This window comes from Tinamus guttatus, unplaced genomic scaffold, assembly GCF_059628265.1.
Source record: "Tinamus guttatus ecotype Peru unplaced genomic scaffold, ASM5962826v1 Tinamus_guttatus_pri_ptg000353l, whole genome shotgun sequence".
NCBI classification, from domain to species: domain Eukaryota; kingdom Metazoa; phylum Chordata; class Aves; order Tinamiformes; family Tinamidae; genus Tinamus; species Tinamus guttatus.
This window is the reverse complement of record NW_028288887.1, coordinates 595,397-615,766: the sequence shown is the minus strand read 5'-3', so window position 1 is coordinate 615,766 and position 20,370 is coordinate 595,397. Positions and strand designations below refer to the sequence as shown.

Below are 20,370 nucleotides of genomic sequence, written 5' to 3'. Positions count from 1 at the left end.
GTCAATGTTATCCATATTTTATTGCTGACTACACATCTGGATAAGCAACCCCTCCATGCAGATCATCCTGACTTGCCATATATCAGGAGTCCTTGCAGATAGGTAACCCCTCCATGCAGAGCCACCTGTCTTGCCAATTATCAAGAGTCCTTGCACTTTGAGACTAAGTATTGACTAGTTTATTAGTATACTCTACATTATTTAATCCCTACATTCCCCCCTTTTTCTTTTGTTCATATCAGAGAATCCTTTCTCGATTCTTCCGAGTTTGTCGCATAAGCATTATATGCATAGAATTAACTCGATTTGCAGCTTTTTCCATAACCCCCATTACACATTTCCATATTATACAGATACACAGTAACAGCAATAACAGAATTACAAATATGCGCAATCCTTCTTTTATCAGTCCTGATATCCACCCAGGTAACCCTCCAAACAATGACTCTAGCCATCCGTCCATCAGTCCTTCTTCCCATGTTATCTTCTGAGTGTGTTCCTTGAGCCAGCGCAATTGTTGCTGAATCGATTGGCTATGATCAGACAGGTTAAAACAACATAGTCCTTCAAACTCTTCACATCCATGCCCATGCGCGAGGAGCAAGAAGTCTATAGCCGCCCTATCCTGTAGTAGTGCATGTCGCAGGCTGTTCTGATCGAGCAGGAGTTGTTCCAATACTTCGGTTGTTACATTTGCTTGTTTCTCACTCCAACAGGCTAACTTCGAAAGTTCCCTTAATGCATTTCCTGCTGCAGCTCCTGGTACAAAGGTAGCTAAGGCCACCTGCGCGGCTACTGATATTAACTGTACGTTATCATCACATTCCGGTGTTAAACCAAGGGAACGCTTTTGCCCTCTTTGTTCCTGCTTTAGAGTTAGCAATTTAGCTCAGGATGGGGCTATCATTGCTAACTGTCCTAAATAGCACGGCCCACCATAAGTTCTCTTGGGTATTCCCTGCCATGCTCTATCTCCACAAATCAGAAATACTCCGTCTGGTAAGGCTTTGGCGGTGTCATTGTTCCATAAAAAGGATGCACTATCAGCCGATTCTGCCTTTATAGCTCCTCCATAAGCTCCTAATGGCTCCCCTCCCCCTTCATACACATCGTCTTCGTTCCACCTAGCAGGTCCCTTGGAGTAGTTTTGTCCACAAAATATCCCAACAGGGTACCAGTCAAATATTGGGTCCGGGGATACATCTGTCCAACCTGTAACTTCCCACCCTTCCAATTCAAGAACTTCTTTACCTATCTGAGTCGTTTGCGTCAGGAGTCTTTCCGCTCGCTTTTCTCCGAAAAATTTATCTCCAAACAAAAAACAAGTTTGGGTCCAGTTATCAGAGCTATTTCCAATCGCTTGTGCTCCCATCAAATTGAGCTCTTGAGGGTCCCAGGGCAATGAGGTGTTTAATCCCTTAATTAACCTTACAGCACATTCCGAGGCATTTACTACCCCTGAACAATTTCCCATAGTTACCTTTTTAAAACTGTCTTCATCAAATCCCGGCTTCCCAAACAAACAGGTTCTGAATGGGTTATTAGCGGTGGTGAGGGACAGGCAGAATTCCTGATTCCCCGTCTTATTTGCCCAAGTTACTCACATATTACTTCTCTTATATCACATTATTTCAAATGGTGTAAAGTCTAGTACATATGGAGTTATCCGGGCCCGGTAAAGGGCAAAAGGTAGCATTGTTACCCAGTTCTCTCCAGTCTCTTTTACTAGCTTAGCAAGGGTTTCCTTTAAAGTTCTGTTCTTCCTTTCCACCTGACCCGAGCTTTGAGGATTATATGCGCAATGCAATTTCCAGTTTGTTCCCAGCGCTCGGGCTAATTCCTGTGTAATCCTTGCCACAAAAGCTGGTCCATTATCAGACCCAATACTCACCAGTATCCCATATCTGGGGATTATTTCTTCCAAAAGTATTTTCGCTACCACCTGGGCTGTTTCTTGCTTAGTGGGGAAGGCCTCCACCCACCCCGAAAAGGTGTCTACTAATACCAATAGATATCTATACCCATATTTACCTGGTTTTATTTCCGTAAAATCTACTTCCCAATGCCTTCCAGGTTCACCACCCCTTTCCCTTATACCTTCATGCACCTTTCTGACCCTTGATGGCTTCATTTCCTGACACGCTTGACACCCTTCTATTATCCCTCTTAATATTTTCCTCTGATCTTGGAATCTCAACCCGAACTTTTCTATTAACAGTCCCATTTTTCTTTCCCCCAAGTGTGTGGTACTATGTAACTGCTGCGCCATCCTTTGACCCATCCGCTTGGGAATTAACATTCTTCCTCCTGTATCGTAATGTCCTTCTCCTGCACTTTGTTCTTCTGCAACTTTTTGGATCCATTCCCTCTCCTCCGGGGTGTATTCATCCTCCCCAATTTCCACATCTTCTCTTAAAGTGTTGTGGGTCAGCGCTAGTATCTTTTGTATTTGTCCTTCTAACGCAGCTTGCCGGGCTGCACTATCTGCAGCTGCATTCCCTCTGCTTATTGCATCAGTTTTCTTCTGATGTCCTAAGGTATGCACAATTGCCACTGCTTTAGGTTTCTGTAAAGCTGACAGCAAGTGCAAAACCTCTTCTTTGTTTCGGATCTCTTTTCCTGCAGAGGTGAGAAATCCCCTTTGTCTGTATATTGCTCCATGTATATGCACTGTCCCATATGTGTAGCGACTATCTGTATAAATCGTCACTCGCTCTCCTTCTGCCATTTCTAGTGCCTTAGCCAAGGCTATCAGTTCCGCTCTCTGAGCCGAAGTGCCGTCTGGTAAATGCTGGCTCCAAACTATTTCTCCCTTCTGATTTACCACTGCAGCTCCCGCCCTTCTTTTTCCTTGCTCGACCAAGCTACTTCCATCTGTAAACCACACTTTTCCTCCTTGCATCGGCTCATCCTTCAGATCTTCCCGCACTGTCGTAGTTTCAGCTAACACCTCCTGACAATTATGCATAGGTGTTTCATACTCTGGGTTAGGTAGGACAGTGGCTGGATTCAAAGTCATTGGGGACGTATACATAATTCTTTCTGGGTTTAAAAGCAAGGCTTGATAATGAGTGAGCCTAGCATTTGTTATCCATCTTTCAGGCGGCTGTTTGAGTAATGCCTCTACGTAATGAGGAGCCGTTACATACAGCTTTTGCCCAAACGTGAGTTTATCTGCGTCCTTAACCATTAACGCCACGGCTGCAATAATTCTAAGACACGAGGGCCACCCTGCGGCAACTGGATCTAATTTTTTTGATAAGTACGCCACTATCCTTTTCCAAGGGCCTTGTTTCTGCATTAGCACTCCCTTAGCAACTCCCGCATTTTCGCTCACATATAAGTGAAAATCCTTGGCTGGGTCCAGGAGTGCAAGTGCAGGGGCCTCTAGCAGGGTTAATCTCAGTTCCTCAAAAGATTTTCTCATAGCTTCTGTCCACTGCCAATCCGGCTTCTCTCGACTCGCCTCATACAGAGGTTTCGCTTTTTCTGCGAACCCAGGTATCCACAAACGGCAGTATCCCACCGTCCCCAGAAATCCTCAAACCTCTCTTGGAGATTTGGGTTCCTGAATCCGAAGAACAGTCTCTTTCATGGCATCAGTTAGCCATCTCCTACCATCTCGTATCTTATATCCCAGATATGTTACTTCCGGATTACATAGCTGAGCTTTCTTAGCACTTACTCAGTAGCCTAATTTATTTAATTCTTGCAACAACTTCCTCGTACCTTCCTCGCACTCCTCTTTCGTTCTTGCCGCTAGCAGCAGATCGTCCACGTACTGAAGCAATTTCACACTAGGATTCTGTCTCCTGAATTCACTCAGATCTTCCTGCAGTATTTCATTAAATAAAGTCAGTGAATTTTTGAACCCTTGTGGTAATCGGGTCCAAGTTAACTGACCCTTGTATCCGCTCTCGGGATCTTCCCATTCAAAAGCAAACATTTCCTGGCTCTGTTCCGTCAGGGGATGGTAAAAAATGCATCCTTTAAGTCTAAAACTGTATACCATCCCATATCTGGTGGCATTGTACTTAACAGAGTATATGGATTCGGGACCGTAGGATGCACATCCTCCACTCTTTTATTAACTTCTCTCAGATCTTGAACTGGCCTGAAATCTCCTCCGGGCTTCCTTACTGGCAGCAGAGGAGTATTCCATGGAGATTTGCATTTACGCAGAATGCCAGCTTCCAGTAACCTTCTAATATGCTTTGCTATTCCTTGTCGAGCTTCAGGGGTCATTGGGTACTGTCTAGCCCTAATCGGGTGAGCTCCTGGTTTCAATTCCACGACCAGAGGAATTTTCCCTTTAACTTTTCCTACTCCCGAATTCTCTGCCCATACTTCTGGGATTTCCCTCATCCATTTTTGAGTTTCTGGTCCAATTTCTTCCTTCCTCTCTTCATACAGTCTATATTCGTCCTCTAATCTAACAGTCAGGACCTGTATTGGTCGTCCTTCCCGGTCATTGATTTTTATTCCATCATCCTCAAAATATATCCTTACCCCTAATTTAGTTAAGGGATCCTGGCCCATTAAGGGTACCGGACTCTCCGGTATATACAAGAAAGAGTGCGTGATCTGTCTATTAGCTACATCTACTTTCCTTTCTGATGTCCACCGATATACCTTACTCCCATTTACCCCTCGTACTCGAGCTTTCTTTGTCGATAGCTTCCCCGCTGCTTCATTTACCACTGAATATTCAGCCCCTGTATCTACCAGAAATTTTACACGTTTCCCTTCCATTTCTAATTCTACCCAAGACTCGGGGAAGGGTTCCGAGTCCCGGCCCCTTCAGTCGCTATCTTCTTTTGCTACCAGTACGCTAGGTGACCCCCTTTCTTTTTTTTCTGGACACTCATTTTTCCAATATCCTTTCAGTACTCTAGATGGCCCCCTTTCTCCTTTTTCTGGACACTCATTTTTCCAATGTCCTTTCTTTTTGCAAATTGCACATTGATCCCTTCCTAACCGTGCCCCAACTCCTCTGGGGGGTGGTGGTCCCCTTCTTTGCCTCCTCGACTTTTCTCCTGCTTCAAAAAATATCCTAGCCATTTCCCTTTGATTTCTCCGATTTTCTTTTGCCTGGTATTCCCGATCTTCCCTTCTTACTCTTTCCTGTTTTTCTTCTGGAGTCTCCCTGTTGTTATACACCTTTTCTGCTGCTTTTAAAAGATCCTGTAAAGTTTGGTCCCCCAATCCATCAATCTTTTGCAATTTCTTTCTTATATCCGGGGCAGCTTGATTTACAAATGCCAAGATGACAGCTGCCCGATTCTCCTCCTTCATAGGATCTAAAGGAGTGAATTGTCTAAACACCTCTAATATTCTCTCTAAGAAAGCGGCAGGGCTTTCCTCAGCTTCCTGCCTAACAGCATTTACTTTTGCTAAGTTAGTAGGTTTACGCGCCGCCGCCCGCAACCCAGCCATCAGCGTTTGCCGGTATGTTCGAAGACGCTCCCTACCTTCAGGTTGTGCAAAATCCCACGGTGGTCTTACCAATGGGAATCCTTCATCGATAAGGTTCTGCTGACCGGTGGGTCTCCCGTCCTCTCCCGGCACCAACTTTCGTGCCTCGGTCAGGATCCTCTCACGTTCTTCGGTCGTAAACAACACTTTTAAAAGCTGCTGACAGTCATCCCAGGTAGGGTTATGTGTAAACAGGATGGATTCTAATAAATCAATCAACGCTCCTGGCTTCTCGGAAAAAGAGGGGTTTTGAGTTTTCCAATTATACAAGTCACTAGAAGAGAATGGCCAGTATTGATATGTACGCTGTCCCTGAGGCCCTGTTGTTCCAATTGCTCTAACTGGGAAGGCTTGAGAGGTGCTTGACACACCTCCCTCGTCTCCCCTTTGGTGAGATCGAGTCCCAAACGCTGGGCCCCTGTCTTCCCCTCCCTCCCTCCCTCCTTTGATCACTACTACTCACCTCCCTTCGTGCCTCAGGCGGAGGTGCCTAAGGGGAGGGGATTATGCCCACTTTCTTCATCCAATATTTCTGGATATAAAGTCGAATCTGATAATACCGCCTTTTTCCCTTCCTTTTTCATTAGGTAAATATCAACCTTTTCATCCTTTCCATTCCCCTCCACAAAAGGTTTCAACCATGGGGGTGGATGCAAAACCAAATCCTCCCAGGTGATTATATATGGAAATTGATCTGGGTGTCCTTCCGACCCAGGTCTCATTATTACCTCTTTTACTTTCCTTACCAATTCTAAATATAAACTTCCCTCTCTTGGCCAGCCTATGTCAAAACTTGGCCACTCACTTTTACAAATTATCTCCCATCGGTTTTTATACACTTCTACAGATAACTCATGTGCCCGATGTTTCACATATCCAAAATGATTTAACATAAATGACAAGGGGGTGGATTTCCCTTGTCCCATTGTATCAGGCTCGTCACTTAAAACCAAAATTAATACAACTGCCAGTAAACCAGTAAGGGCGATTATTAACAGAATTCGCCCTTCACAAACCGGTCTCCCTTCGTCAAGGAGAAATGGTATACCCAAACAACCTAACCAACCACCCTTCCTTTTCCTGGGAGTCTGAGGGACGTCTCCCTCAGACTCCAGCCGACTATCCTTCGGTGCGTCCACCTGGATTTCTGTCAGCTCACCCCCTGAGGCCTCCCTTGACTTATTATCTTTCTCTATTTCTTCTTTCTTTCTCATATTCGAATCCCGGATGAGCCCCCAAATGTTGGGTCCAGTTTTCGAATTGACGGAGAAAGAGGCAAACACCATTGATATATTGTGCTTTTTAATGATAGGAGAAAGATAATAAGTATTACCAGCTAGCTGGGGTCCGGGCTTTCCCACGCAGGGGTCACACCACGGACCCCGACCGCTTTGGTCGTCCCTCTTTTATACTGTTCTTACCCCAAAAATGTTCCCCCTCCCGTTTTCCTGTTCTGCTTTCATGTCAATGTTATCTATATTTTATTGCTGACTACACATCTGGATAAGCAACCCCTCCATGCAGATCATCCTGACTTGCCATATATCAGGAGTCCTTGCAGATAGGTAACCCCTCCATTGCAGAGCCACCTGTCTTGCCAATTATCAAGAGTCCTTGCACTTTGAGACTAAGTATTGACTAGCTTATTAGTACACTCTACATTAACTATTTAATCCCTACAAAATATTCTAGCTTCTAGTCACTTACAAGTAGTATAAAAGTGAAGAATAACTAAATATTTTCTTTGATTATTCTGTTCCAAATTACATTGCCAAGTATGGTTTATGGTTCAACTATTAAAATAAATGAGCAGGATTGTGAAAGTCCCCTAGTGACCAAGAAAGCCAAATGCATTAAAAAAACAAGAATAATATATTTTTTTTGTAAGAAAAATGTAACATCCTCTTTTTAAAAAGTCAGTAGCTAGGTCAAAAAATATATATTTTTTCATAGCAGTGAGTGAAAAGTCAGCTGCTATTTAACTTGCAGTCATTGTAACATTCATATTTTCATTTTATTCATTATTTTCAGAAGTGTTGATTATGCCATCCGTTAATAGTTTTTTTTCATATTTAAATGTCAAGATAAGCAAAATCTATGCCTTTGCAGAGATTTTGTGTAAGGTTCAAACATCAGTTAAACCCTGTTAAGTACTTTAATAAGCTTTGTGTCCAGTGTGAACAGTTTTGGTTGAGAAAAGATAAGTGATGAGCAGAATGCTCAAGTTTCTGTATTCATCAATAAGGAGGTTTCTCCACAGTTTGGCTGAAGAGCAGGACAAAGGGAGGGGAGACTGAGTGGAGCCATGAGGGAGTGGGACAAAAAGAGCCATCTGCAAGGAGATGGGGGCCTTTACAAAGGAGGGAAATAGGGCAATTCCCCCACATTCTTCAGCAAGGGGGACAAAGGAGTTGGTGAGCTCAGGTGAGAACAGATGGCAGGAGGCCAGAGTTCAGTGTAGGCGAGCCGGGAAGGCTGTAACTTCTGAGTACCTTGGCCAAGGGGGAAAAGGAGAGGGCTTCCCTCGGTCGGGAAATTAGGATAAAAGGGGGGCTGCGTCCCCCAGCAATTTGAGAGACCCCACAGGGCATAGCCCGTTGGACTCTCCCTTTATTCGAATAAAGTTTTAGGACTCCTCTGTCTCCTTTTTCGTTCAGTTCTTGACAGCGAGATTTTCCACACAGTGAGAAACACACCAATCCATCTCACCTCGTAGTATAGAAAAAATGCATTTCACTTTTAAATGAGGACCCTTAGTCTTCCTGTGACATTTAACCTCTCTTTTAGAAGGTCAGAAGTCAGGCTTTTAGTGTGACATCCATGTCAGGATACCATTCCGGAAGACTTTCACATTCTGAGGGGCAACCCAGGTCCCTGCTCTGCTCACATCAGTCATTTCAATTAAAAATTCGATTAGTTCTCCATCCTTGATCTCATAACACACTTCTGCATTTCCTAGAATTCTGGTTAGTATTTCAGCACATGGCAGTAAATTGGATAAACAATTTAATTACTGAAACACGGAGCACAGTTTATTCTTTGGCACTTTATCTACTCTTCCTTTCAAAATCTTAAACCCATCTATGTATTAAATTAGTTGGGCTTCACGCCTGGATAGATTTCCATAGTTTCCTGTCATATATGAGCTGCTGGACTAAGAAGGTAGCTAATCTGTTTAAGCCACTGTTTAAAATGGACCACAACACGAAATATAAAGAGCAAGTTGTTTCAACTACAAAATATTAATCACGTATCAGTAAACCTAACTCTAATAAGCTTGACTATATAAACAGAAACAAAGTAAAGAGACACAAAGCATTGAAAGACAGGAAAACTTGAAAAAAAATAGTGAAGAACAAGTAAAGAAAAAAATATCACAGAGCTCTTTATATAGTAGACCTCAGGGAGAAACTGAATGTGCTCATGGAAAACAAACAAACAAACAAACAAACAAAACCAACTAATTACTATATCAAATATAATCTTACTCTGGGTCAGGACTTTCCAAAAGGTGCTGAAGGCTGGAAGAGTAGTCAGGGAAAGCATCACATGCACGTTTAGATCACTTTCAAATTGTCACCTTTCCCTTCTGCATGTATATACATGCTTTATTCAAGAATTGCATGTTCTGTAGGAGTAAAGTATACTATAAAACCTACATATCATTCAGGTAACGTAGATGAATTATTTCTGGAATACCCTGATTTTCCAATACTTTAATTCTCAACCTCAATATGTAACTTTATAAAGCAAATTATAAAGCAAAAGGCATACATCTTGTACTACTTGTACTTGGAAGGATCCAAATCTATTGTTTTTAAAGTAACATAAAGATTTCTGATATTTTCAGTACTCCTTAATATAAATAGGGTGCTTATTGTAATATATTCAATTTCAGTAGCAGCAAAGGAAACAGTTCAAAATTATTCAAATTTGAAGTGTCATAGTAAAAGAGAACGAATAGATGGGAGTACTAAAGTATTAAATTCATTATTCTATCATTATTTACTATTCATGTTTGTAGCAAAGAAATGGAACTCCTGTCTCTACTGCAAAAAAAAAAAGAACTTAGAATCAAACTATAAGATAATAATCAAGAGATGAATAGTCACATACAATCCCCAGAAGAAGATAGGGAGTCCATATGCTCCAAGTAGGAGGCTAGTGAAATATCAAGGAGCAACTGAATTTTCATTCAGTGAGTTGAGATAAAACTAATGGAAACCAGTGTAGAGAAGGGGGAGGAGAAGAGGTTTTAAAATCATAGACACTAAAAACATCTTACTGTGAGGAGCTAGAGCACCTGAGGAAAACAATAAAAAACTGCAAGGCAGATAAGAAGAGAGAAAGCTTGTGGGATAGATGAGAGTGCACCTATGGCACTGGAAAAGAGGGAAAAAAAAGGTAGCTCTAGAATAGGAAAGGAAAAACAATTCAAAAGAATGGAGTCAGTGACATATTATTTTTTCCCAATTAGCTCTTGAAAAAAATAGAGAGAAATTCTAGAGAGAGAAAGATCAAGATGTGAGAAGAATTTTTTTTTTTTTTAAAAAAAAAGAAAAGCCATACAAGATTGTAAACGGGAGGGAGAGGCAGGTGGTTTCCATGGGAAGATACAAGGTCTAGGGCATAGTGGTGATATAGTGCTGGGCTGGGGCATTACCAGCACAGACGTGAGGATGTGAAGGTCAGAAGTGAAAAGATGAACCAGCCAATATTACAGGGCAGGGCTTGTGCTGAGAGAGAGGAAAACAAGTTTAAAGGGAGGAGAATAAAGACAGTATAGTTTTTTTTTAAAAAAAAAAAGCCTGCAACAACACAGAGAAAAGAGAGAAGCAAGCTGAAAGATGAGAGAAATCATCAATTGATAAATCAATCAGATTAAAAAAAGGTCTTTAATTATATTAATTATTATCAGCTAAATCGTTGATACTCTCATGAACTCCAGAAAGAAGCCAATAAACAGTCTGCTGGCTGGGCAAAGCCTATGTTTTAACTACCACTTTTAAAAGGAGAAAGGGACATATTCTCCAGGGAGATTTTGGTATAGAAGAGTGCCTGAGCTCAACCATGTCCTCTCCTGAGTGTATCTGGGAGTTATTTTCAACAAATCATGACAGTAAGCATTCCTGAAACCTATCTTTTTCCCACTTCAATAAAGTCACAGAATATTTTTGGGGGGCAACATTCACTAAAAAGATTAAAGATCAGCTTTAAAGATTACATTTTAATATATCTGTCTGTAAACCTTGACTAGGTAAGGGGGGAAACCTTGACTAGGTAGGCTGCAAAAATGGCCTTAAATAAAAGGAAATTCCAGGATGAGGCATTCCCTTATTTGTCAGTGACTGACAGTTCTGGTCCTGACCTGAAACTGCAAATGGATTGAAATATCCATTTAACTGGCATGTGGAGTAACACGCAGAGGAGGGAAATTTTAAGGTGAACTCATGCATACTTTTTTTCCAGCTCTGCATTGTTTGTTCTGTTAAAAAAAAAAAAACTTATTTTATTCAATCTGGATTGGATTCCTAAAGGGAAAAGTACTTTAAAATACTGACATTCAAAGATGGCAAATTTGGACAGATAAAAAGCTTCATCTGAGCCTTTAATACACTAATAAAATGAGGATTCATCTTTTAATCCAGAACGGGAAGCCAAATTACTAGTGATACAGCCCATTCTTTTCTGAGCCAGGAAGGCCTGGATGTATTCATAAATTACTCTGAGCATGCATCTGAAATTAGGGGAAAAAAAAATGTTTCTCTGAGAGGTGATCTGCAAAAACTTATAAACAATATTCTAGGAGACAAAACACATAGTTATTGAACAAATTAATCATATTGCAATTTAACAAATTAGAAGTAATTGTCTTTCATTTGAAATCAACTGCTGTTTAAACTTTTCTTCACAGAATTTGTGATAAATTTGTGATTTGTGAGCTGAAAAGAGCCAGTTAAACTGCAAAGTCAAGCCTTCTTTTTTTAAAAAAAATCTTTTAAGATGAATTTTCTATTTAATTTGTTTTTTGATGAAAATGTGTAATAAAGTTTGCTTGAGTCATTATTTATTCATTGCAAAAGAAGTATTTATATGGGTTTAGGAAAGATAGGACAATATTTTGCTGCTTTAGGTTTGGGTTTTGTTTTTACAATGTTTTAAAGTGAATAAGTCGTCATGTTTCAGGTTAAATTAAACTGAATAATTTAATTAGTAAATCCCAGTTATAAACAAAAAAAAAATTTGAAAAAGACTACTGTGTCCTTTCCACTTGCTTGGGACATTTTACAAATGTGGTCGAAACCAAAGAACGGAATAATAATCATTTTGCTTAAATTTAAATAAGTTTGAGCAAACTTAATTTGTTAACCACTGACTCAGCTATTTTGTAAGCAAAAAGAGAACATTTGCTCATTGAGAAGACTTTTTCTGACCAGCAGTTTATTTCAGGAGACCTACAGGTGCTCTAAGATGTGCTGGCACAGGGTTGTTTATCAGGGCTTTTTTGCTGAAATGCAGTTGCACGCCTGTTGCACCTTGTGAAGAAACGGACTCAGTCTGGGGTGCAGAGTGAGACAACTTTATTTCCAAACCAACTTCTTTTATGCTTTCTTAACCCAAGTGTTGCAAAGTTTACAACCAATCAGCATCTTGCCACCTGCGTGGTTGTCCTGGCTTTGTTTCTTTTCTTCTGACAAGACACTCCTCACACCGGGCAGGGGGAAGTGTTTTGCAGCCCTCCTCCTTTTTCGGTTCTGTCCCCCATCTGCTGAGAAGACTGACATCCTTGCGGTTAACTATCTGCTAGCAAGGTACTATTGTCTTTGAACGAGCCTCCACACACGCCTGTAAGACAAGGGGCTCCACCCCACTCCATGAGGTGGAGAGGAGACCAGGAACTCTGGAAAGAGGGAGCTGAAAATGCTCAGACTGCGTTCCAGCTCAGCACTCACCTGCATGCACAGGCTAAGTGGATTTCACAACCCAAAAGAGCATTAATCCTGGTTTCATTCCTTGGAGCACAAACGACTTTGTGAGGATGCTAATTTTGTATTCACCCTGGAGTTCCTTCTCTAGAAACGGAGAGGCTGAAAATCTTATGTGTTTTGCTTGTTTGCCTTCATGTTTCTTCTTATATTCAGACATGTAGGGACCTTTAAATTCATCTGGGGACCCTCTGCCCTAAATTGTGCACTCGAGACAGCCTTTCTGCGGCTGGCAGGCAGCAAGCTCCCCTTGGGGAGGAAGTCACCTTGTGCCCATGCTGGCCTCAACAGCTCTGCTCTGTTTTCTTTCAGTTGAGAGATCTTTCAGCCTTTGGCAGAAGGAGATTCACATGTAAAGTTATGTGTTCCTGTTCTTCTGAAACAACACACTTCTCAACGCTTGAATATATGGAGTAGGGACAAGCAAGCAACCGACTGCTGCTTAAAAGCAGTTCAAGCTAGTGTGTTTTATTTTCATTTGCAACAAGCTAAGAGCTTACAGGTGTCAGTTACTGCAATTAAATCTGATTAATGGTAACTCATTAAGCTGCACTAACTTGATTACTTCCAGTCATGTGCACATGCAAAGATTAATTTCCTCTAACCTGAGCAGAAAACAAACCTGTCCCGTAGTCACTTTTACCTGCTGGTTTTGAAGCCTTGCCTAGGGCTAGCTGGTGATTTCTGTTGTATGAACAGTCCAACCACAGCACTGCTGAATTGGCCTGGACTCTTCTGACTGAGTCCAGCTGTTTTCTGGATCACATCCCAGCACTACACCATTCTGGCTTAATCCAGTCCCCGCCTTTAACTCATGAACCAAACCCTGCGCTGCAGAAATTTATTTTCCCTGCTCTTACCCCAGTGAGCTCCAGGCAGTCCTCCTCCTGATTTTAGGAAGAAAACCCCATACACTAGTGAAGCACATGGCAAGTCCATGCTCTGCCTCTCCTTAGGCATGAATACTTCTCTGTCAGACTTAATACCAGACAGTTTCTCAGAGCTGTCCACAGCACTTCTCTCACCCAGATGGCTGATACATTATGGTAGGGGTGAAGCACAGAAACTCAACTGCTGTTTGGGACAATATGACACAGTTAATTTATTGAGTTGTCCTATGGTCTTGTGCATCAAGCTGGCATCCTTCTGCAGATGGCCCAGCAGAACAGTAAATAGATGGTTTCCTTAGGCACATTACCCATATCAGAGTTCAGATTGCAGCCTCATGACAATGTTACGCTTCCTGAGCAATACAACTTTAGCTCTTCCAAAGACAGTGATACTCGCATGGGAGATGGAAAAGGTCTGATAGCATACGGTAGAAAATAGTAATACTACCGACTTTTTGACTTAGTCAACTGACACCAAGGCCTGTGTCTCATCTCATGAGGACTAGAAAACTGTTTTCAGATTATAATAAATCAAGATGACATAATGTGGGGTATTGAGGAGCAGGGTCTCTGTGACGGTGAGCCACAGACCTTTATTTAGGGTTAAACACAACTTACAGAGCTTCCGATCCCAGAGCAGCCCCTGCCCTGCCCGGCAGCACTCGGAGCCCAGCAACCCAAGCAGCCAATCAGGCAGGGGATCATGCACCGACCACACGCGAGGCCATCCAATGAGCTGCCTGGTCACGCGCTGGCCCGTGGCTGCAGCTCCTGCCTCTCCTGCTCAGCCCCCCATCTGCCGAGGAGACTCTGCCAGTCACTGGCCCCAGGCTGACCCCAACAACATAACTTAAGCACTATTCATGCACAAAAAACTTAACCTGAAGCACCGTGATTCCTGAAGCAACAAAGTAAAAATTATGAACCAACCCAAGCACTCCTGGATTCTCCAAATAGAGATGATGGAAAAACGCAAGCTGCATGGAGCAGCCAGCTGCCTCTCCTCCTGCTTTCTGCTCTTAGACAGGTTCTCTTGGCTAGCATTATTACATGATGTTTCCATTACTAAATTATCATGCAATTTGGAATCAGATTTCACTGCTGCTAAAATTCGAATCTGAGCAATGCACATATTTTCAGCACGTCTAATCCATATGTTTCTTGCATGATTATTTGGCTTCTCTTATAAAACGGGCCAGGAAAAAAAAAAAGCAACAAGTAGCAATTAGGGCAAACAATGGTCTTGCATGAGTGTGTACCAAGCAAAACATAAATGTCTCATCCAAGTTGCATTCATAACATGCTATTGGATAGTCTTTCTGAATCTGCCCTATGTACTGAAAAGGGCAGATGTCGTGTTTAATCCAAATTCAGAAGTTTACACTGAAAAAGCTTTCTGATTCAATCAGAAAGCTACTTTCTTGTACTATTCTTTCACATTTTCACATTTTCACATTTTCTGCATTTTTGTGTGTGGATAGCATGCTTTTATTATATTTGATATGTTCCAATACAAAAAAAAAAGGAGTAAGTTCTTGTCACGATGTGACAGTAGCCTTAGCTCTTTGCTACAGAGCACAGTGCAGAGCTGCCAGACAGCCCCATCCCCTCGGGCTTTTCAAAGTCTGTTGGCAGCTTTATTCTTTTAAACAGGCTATGTCCCGAGTTTGTAACTGGGGAATCCAATGCAGAGTATGCCAGCTGGCTTTAAAGACTGCCTGGCATTCTGAGCCAAATCTTGCCCTAGGGAGATAAGTGAATTTTTCGTTCAAATGGAGTGTGTAAACCAGCATGACCATGCTTCAAAATAGTACAGATGGTCAAGGTTCTTTACACTACTATCATAATATTTTATATAGATGTATAGATGTATGAAGCTGTCTAAAACTAAAACATGTCGATTTGAAAATCTCAGTAAGTACTGTCATCACCTTCCTAGCTATGTGGTACAATTTCTGAAGGCTCTCAGAAAGATTGTCTTCAAATACTATTCCCACAGTGACTCCTTAGGATTTTATGGCACAGTGATATCAGTGCTAAAGATTGAGTATGTCGATCAGTAACTGTATAACTTTGCCTTTATGACACTTGTTATTTCAATTTTTATCCTGAGAGAGGTAGTTTTACAGTAATAACCCTTATTTCAGCTTACAGAAACTTTGTCAGGGAGAACTGGGCATTGTGAGGAAGCACTTTTCCATTGCCTTGTTTTCTGAGGAGCATGACAAAAAATAAAAATTTTATTCTGACCCTATCTTGTGTCAAGTAGATCTAAATATGTTTTGTACATATGGCCCCTCTAATTAAACTGCTTTCATTATCCCATTTTTGCTTTGCATCTACGGGATGAGTCCTCAAAATCACTCTCCTAGTGTTCTTCATACTGTGTGTATAGAAAGTAGTAATTTGAGTTTACTACAACCTTCTGTGGGCCTGTGTCCTCCAGCAATTTGAGAGACCCCACAGGGCTATGCCCGGTGGACTCTCCCTTTATTCGAATAAAGTTTTAGGACTTCTCTGTCTCCTTTTCGGACATTCAGTTCTTGACAGCGAGATTTTCCGCACATAACCAATTGGATTTTGTTTCATTAGACAATTAAAACCTCTAAGTTCCTCCTGTGGTGACATGATTTTCTAGTTTGGCGAGGCAATCAGCCTTACCCTCTTTCTGCTCAGTCTGGGATTGTGTTTATACCTGAAGCAACGACTCTTCCATCTGTTCCTGCAAAGACCTTGTTTGAAGTGTGGGTCTCTTCCACAGGGTCTGTAAAAATCAGTTTTTCTATTTCAACTAAAGAGAGATGGCCGTAAAAACAGCTGTGGAGATATTATGTGTCAGGATCATTTTTAATATTCAGGAGTTTTGTTTCATCCTTATGCACTTTTTGATTCTATTTACTTTTTTATAAGTTACTCTAACATCTGCAAAAATACTGTATGTAAATTATAGGAATGATTTTGTAGATGGTCAAATCAATTGATTTGGCAGTCCAATTTCTCAGAAAGCTTTCTTGTGATTAGATTTTTATCAATTTGAAAATCTTTTGTTAAACAGTCATACTTTATGCTTAAAACTTTGAAGAATATGAAAATCGCTCAAAAACAATGGTAATTTCTGATTCATTATTTCAGCTGTGAAAGCTCATCATGGTAAAAATATAAGAGAATGAAGTCATAGTAGATTTTGGTTTGGGGAATTCTCATTTTTATCATTTGCTCATTGTTTTATTTTGATTATTGTCAGTGAGAAGTGAAAACTCAAAGTTTTTCTTGCTCCCATGGTCTCCTGCAAGTCTCTAAGAAAGATCTCCTTTCATATGCTCAGTGCTGTTTATGTTATTCATAAACTCAGTAGTAGCAGCTCAGTCTATTTATATTTACAGATTATATTTTTTGAAAACTGTTTGAAGTGACAGCTTGTCAAACTCTGCGTATCTGTTATGGACATTCCCCATATGGGCACATTATTGGCAGTCACTGTTTCATGAACATTTCAGGGGAGAATGCATAGCTATGTGTTCTTCAGTCTCCCTTCCTTTCTCCCAGGGTTGTTCAGCATTCATTCAGCACGAGCTGTGACTACACGTGCTCCTTTGTGTGTAATTTTCATATTTTAGTCATGAGGTGAGTGGAAATGATATAGGCCAATTTATTGTTATGAGTTTTTGAGTGCAGCAGAGTTGAAGCTCTTCTTCCTCCCTTCTCAACTGAGCATGTCACCCAAGCAGCTGGATCCAACGTCACCCAGGTGCTGTGGGTGACGTTGCCACAGCAACGGCACACACTGGGTGCCCCATAATTACACGTGTGAGTCAGATTTAAAGTTTTACTAGGTTTTTATTAGTCTGTGATGCAGGGTCCAGTCATATATGCAGTTACCAGCCTGTCCTGTGCTCGCAGATGATCTCTTAGCAGCCCTGACATCTCAATATGAGCTGCGCCAGGCCCTGACAGTGAAAATAATTCTGGATCCTTCCAACCTTTAAGGCAAACCTGGTTATTTCTTATGCTAAAGGTGTTCCAGTTAATTCTGGATAAGCTAAAAAGAAAAGGAGGGAGGGAGCCTTGGGGATGAAATCTCCACAGGTCTGTCCTGTTGGTCCATCTCTCCAGCAGGCACTGTAGAAACAGTCTTGTTCATCAGTCATCCCAGGGACTCATTGGGCCATTGCACAGCTAGGACCTCACGCTTTACTTTTCAACAAAAAAATCTTTAAAGCAGCTGTAGTGAATAACTGTTGAAGGGAAAACTGGACTTAGCTACAGTGAATCATAAAACCTAATTTTACTTCTAATTCAAGCAGCAGCAGTGATAAAAGTTTTCAGTCATATCTAACTTGCAACATTCCTCCTTTTTTCAGACATGGAGATGATTTGATTGTGACACCATTTGCTCAGGTAGGCACAATTTTGCCATATTTCTCTCATGATCTCAAATCAATTGTTTTCCACTGTTGTTAATACACATGCATGCTATAAACAGGACAAAAAAGTCTATACAAAAGTCTTTCCACTCTGTTACCTATACCTTTACTGTCATTATTGCCCCCTGATTATCTGAAAAAAAATGCAAAAGCAGCAGCATCTTGAGACTAGTCTCCTTTCAAATACAGTAGCAGGCATAGTGCTACTATGTACTGATGAAACCAAATCCGTGTTTTCTATTGCTCTATTGCTCTTTATAATCATGGATTCTCCTTCTGGACATCTTTTACCTCTTCGATTCAAGATAATTTTAATAATAAATATGTTTTATAGACAGTGCTTAAGCTCCTTCACAACCCCAAATCTATTAATTTGATTTTTCCATTCAGCTTCTGGGTTTTATAAAATACCAACTGAAATGCAGTTGAGAGATTAGGGAAATGCCTAACTAGGGGAAGTGACATCTGATTATGGTCTTAGGAAAAATTAGCCCTTCTCTAAAAATGATTAGGATAAGCAAAATCCCATCTCCTTTTGTAGCCTGTTCACCAACTACAACTCCAGATAAGCATCGGGCCCATTCCTCAGAGTTACCTTAGCAGAAGACCTCCAAAATCGGACCCCATATGTACATCATATAAACCACCCTTTTAATGTCTTCTTAGTAAGAGCAGCATTTCCTCCTGTAGGTTCATTTTTATTTTGCAAACAAGCTAAGGCTCAGTTTTAACCAATTTGGGACTTCCCAGTGATACTAGCTCATGGCATGTAGAACATTCTTTTTCTTTCAAAACTCTTTATTTTCTTCAGTCACGCAGGAGTCTTGTTCCATTTGACTGTGAGCCACCTAGTGGCAGTAATTCAATTTTTAGCATTTCAATTACTGTTCAGTATATCACCATATCACCATGGTAGCCCAGTTATATTCTATATTACTAGAGGCAGCGTGGGATGCTGTATCTCCCATACAGCATCTGTCCCCAAACAGACAAGATGGCTTGCTATTTTTCTCAGAAATAGGATTCAGTAAACTAAGTAAAAATCTGTCACAAAGATATTATGACAGAGCACTGGAACAGTTTGCCCAGAGAGGTTGTGGAGTCTCCTTCTCTGGAGATCTTCAAAACCCGCTTGGACACAGTCCTGTGCCACGTGCTCTAGGTGACCCTGCGTGTGCAGGGGGGTTGGACTAGATGACCTCTAGAGGTCCCTTCCAACCTTAAGCATTCTATGATTCTATGATTATTAGTTGCACTTCCCTATATTATAATATAAACCAGATGATGTAATTCTTAGAATTTTACTTTTCAAATTAATATAGTTTGAATGATTTGAAATTTAAGAACCAAACATAGTTTTTTAACATCAAAAAGGGTTTTAATACACTTATAACTGCTCTCATATAACTTGATATTCATCATCTAGTTATAATATTTGTTAGTGTCACAGTATTCTGGGAATGCAAATTTGATAGCATATGTAATTACTTTTATTCAATGCTGAATGTAAAATACATGAGTTTGCTTTCTTGTCCTCATCTTTGTAAAGAAAAACATAATGAAATGAATATTCCCTAATTAAGCAATGCAGTCTATTATTTTAACCCATCTGGGAATTACCGACAATAATTTGGACACTGCTAATCCTGATTATATCCTGAATATTTTCTATCTGTTATAAGTTTTTTTCAAGTCTTCATTTGTCTCCAGGCTCCTAATCCCCTCACATATAAATGTGAGGGACTATGGAGAAAGGATTGCATCCTCCTTGTCTCAGACCTCAGGAGCCCCAAATCCCATTCCCAGCTTTGCTAGTCTGTAAATTCCTTGTGTGAGTTCACTAGGGAACCAGACCAGTCCAAGATGAGGAACAACCATAAATAACTACCGCGAGGACACAACAGTTTTGCTGCGTCTTCTCATCTCCAGTCAAGTTCTAAATAATTAATGGTTCCCTCTGTAACCCAGCTGAACTGCTGCTCTCCAGTCACATAGATGTATCATATTATCCTTACATGATACAAAATTTGATGCATTTATCCAGACTCCCTTATAACAAGAAGATGCTCCTGTAGCTGCTGTCTTGAGTAGAAGGAGGCCCAGGTAGGAAGCACTTGGCTGGTATCACCTTTGTAATGGGCAGAGCTTGCAAGAGTCCTCAAGCACTTCCCATCAGCTCAGGTGTGATACTTTCCTCTTCCTCTGGCCTACTGTCCAAACTGCCTGAAGGACTACAACCCTTTAGGGGAGCCACTTTTATTTTCCTTGCCAGGCCAGACAGCCTCATTTCAGTTGTCTTTTGAGGTTTGTGTGGGCTGGACTGCAAATGGAAAATTGTCTGATAGTTTCTTCTGTGTAAAGCAATGGGCCCGAATGGGCTATTATCTTCCAAACATGAATGATTTTTGTGGTCATTTTAGACAGCCAAGTAGTATTCTGTGAAAAACTTTCCTCCTCTTCAAGTAAGGCTCTTTAAACAAAGAAGTTGTTTATGAGGAAAAAGAAAAAGAATGGATTGCCCCTGTATTACAGACATGCTCTTGTTAAATAATTGTCAAAGGCCACAGACCTTAAACCAATCCTGGAAACCTTTTA

At 41.0% G+C, this 20,370-nt stretch overlaps 1 protein-coding gene and 1 pseudogene across 1 annotated transcript in view; one reads left to right on the top strand and one right to left on the bottom strand.

Annotated features, from left to right (window-relative positions):
• The window catches only part of LOC104564663 (3',5'-cyclic-AMP phosphodiesterase 4D-like), a 161,108-nt gene that overhangs the window by 20,810 nt on the left and 119,928 nt on the right, over positions 1-20,370 (top strand). Inside the window, exon 3 of the mRNA XM_088529873.1 lies at positions 17,713-17,749. Coding sequence (XP_088385999.1) covers positions 17,713-17,749 — 37 coding nt within the window. The remainder of the gene's footprint in view (positions 1-17,712; positions 17,750-20,370) is intronic.
• Positions 239-1,474, bottom strand: LOC148593690 (uncharacterized; annotated as a pseudogene).